The following is a 2447-nucleotide window of genomic DNA, read 5'->3' as shown; positions in this document are numbered from 1 at the left end:
AATTGGCTCTTTAGATTTTTTCATAAAAAAATATGTAAAAAAATTATTATATTTTTCTTTTTTAACAACTTTATATTAAAATAAACAATTGTTATTCCAGATTGAAAAATGCTATTTGTACATCAAAATCTGCTTTTAAAATCAGTCACTAATGTATTTGTGTATAAATACATGTGTAGTTTAGTTTATTTTCAATGTGTATTTATATTCCAACATATATTTTATACTGGTGGCTGACTTTGGTAGCTAATTTTGGTGTACACATAGCATAACCCTTCGAGATTTAGATTGTCCTTTTATTTTTATTATATTTGCTTTAAGTTTTAATGTTTGGCATTATCATATTAACAATTAAGGATATTTAGATACATGCTAATGAGTAATAACTCAAATGATATAGTCTTTCTATAATCACTTAAGAGATCACAGCTTCTAACAATACACTTTCTTTGTCTCTCTAAAGTTGAGTTTTTCCATTTGAATGAATCCACTGATGCAGAATGGGTGGTGATAAATGACATTTGGCAGACAAAGAAGCAGCACAAGTTAGTTATGCATCTAACCAAGGTGTTAGTGCCAAAAGACTACTCATGGCAAGAAAATAACATTCGTGTTACTAGTCAACGGCAACGAACGGTGGCTGTTTTTCCAATTTTTGAAGTCTCCGTTCGTCACAGATTGATCCAAAAAAAGAGGGATAGCAGACAGGATGAGAAGGGTGGGCCGCAAAAGGTAGATGCCACCAGTTATAGCCCTACGCCATTGCTCTTAGCAGCTAGCACCGGAATTGTGGAAATCATTGAGCAAATAATCGAAGTACACCCAGATGCTATAAACCATGTTGATGTAAAAGAGCTTGATGTGCTTCAAGTTACAGTCAGGACACGACAACTTGAAATTTTTCGATTCCTAAAGACTTGCTGTGGCACTTCAATGATGAAGAAGTTGGCGGGTCGAATCGGTAGAGAGGGTCGCACCTTGTTGCATTACGTTGCACCGATGAAGTATAAGAGAAACCACGAGGCCGGCGTTGTATATGAACTACAAGAAGAGCTCCGTTGGTTCGAGGTAAGCTAGCTAGCTAGCTACGATTTCAAATTTCATATAAATAAGGTGAAAACTATGTGCAGTCAAGTCAACTCTACGTGGAGTTGATACTTGAGAACTGTTTGATGAGAATTTAGTCAAATCAGTCAAATCATCTGACACCTCTCAAGTATCAACTTTATGTGAAGTCGACTGCACCTGAGTTTCCATCCATAATTCCACGTAAAAACATTTCTATGATGCGTGCAGCGTGTGAGGAACATAACCCCTTCGTACCTTCACATGCATTGCAATGATGAGATGAACCAAACGGGAAAAGAACTATTTGAAATGGAGCATGACGCTATGCTAAAGAGCGCACAAGAATGGCTGAAGCAGACATCTCAATCATGCTCAGCAGTGGCTGTGTTAGTGGCCACCGTTGTGTTTGCAGCAATTTACCAAGTTCCAGGAGGAACTGATGACAATGGCGTCCCCAAACTGATAGGATCTTCCGTTTTCTGGTTCTTCACGATCATGGATGTTTTGGCACTTGGGAGCTCTCTGTCTTCAGTTGTGATGTTCCTCTCCATACTCTCATCTCCATTTGACATGTGGCAGTTCCGTAGCTCACTCCCTCGAAGGCTCTCGCTAGGCTTCACCTTGCTGTTCTTCGCGTTGATTACGACCATGATGTCCTTCACCGCAACCATTTTGCTCACCATAAGTAGGAGCCTGAATTCAAAAAGATGGAGCGCCAATTTGTTGTATAGCGTTGCGTTTATACCTGTCACCATATTTGCATTGATGCAGTTCCCACTCTACATGACTTTCAAGAGAGCCGTCACACAACTTTGGGACATGTTTAAGAGGTTCGTTCCAAAACGTGTCATCAAGACAACTAGAAGGTCCGGGAAAAGAAGGCTTCGTAGCTCTCTTGCCAAGAAATTTCAACATTCCTAGCTATTTCGCCTTATATATTCACTTGTATTGTCAGTATTGTATGCATATGCATATTATTGCAGTTATTTCTTTCTGAATTAACATGTAGATTTCTTTTTTCCTTTTTTGTAATCAATACCTTCTGTATTCTATGCACTATTATGTGAGTGTTTCTCATAATAAAAATAAGTTTCAATTCAAAATTAATTTGTCTTTAAAATGATATTTTAATTAATTTGTTTTAATTTATAGAGAAAAAAAAATAGATCCTTAACTTTTTGACCCACCGGTATCAGCCAAGAACAGAGCATCTAGCAACAAAGATAAAGCTGAACAGTCTGATCCAAAAGCATCCACGTTGGAATCAGAAGATAATTCAAGTGCCAAACAGCCTGCAGTGGCTGTCGATGAAGAAAACGGTGACGGAGAGAAGACAGAGACTAATGAGGATGACGAAAATAGTGATAGAGAGAAGAGGA

General features: G+C 37.9%; 1 protein-coding gene across 1 annotated transcript in view; it reads left to right on the top strand.

Annotated features, from left to right (window-relative positions):
• The window catches only part of LOC107638661 (ankyrin repeat-containing protein ITN1-like), a 4283-nt gene extending 2112 nt beyond the window's left edge, over window positions 1-2171 (top strand). The window contains exons 5-6 of the mRNA XM_016342017.2: window positions 500-1068; window positions 1297-2171. Coding sequence (XP_016197503.1) covers window positions 500-1068; window positions 1297-1989 — 1262 coding nt within the window. The 3' untranslated portion in view covers window positions 1990-2171. The remainder of the gene's footprint in view (window positions 1-499; window positions 1069-1296) is intronic.

Source organism: Arachis ipaensis, chromosome B04, assembly GCF_000816755.2.
Source record: "Arachis ipaensis cultivar K30076 chromosome B04, Araip1.1, whole genome shotgun sequence".
NCBI classification, from domain to species: domain Eukaryota; kingdom Viridiplantae; phylum Streptophyta; class Magnoliopsida; order Fabales; family Fabaceae; genus Arachis; species Arachis ipaensis.
This window is presented reverse-complemented; position numbering and strand designations above follow the sequence as displayed.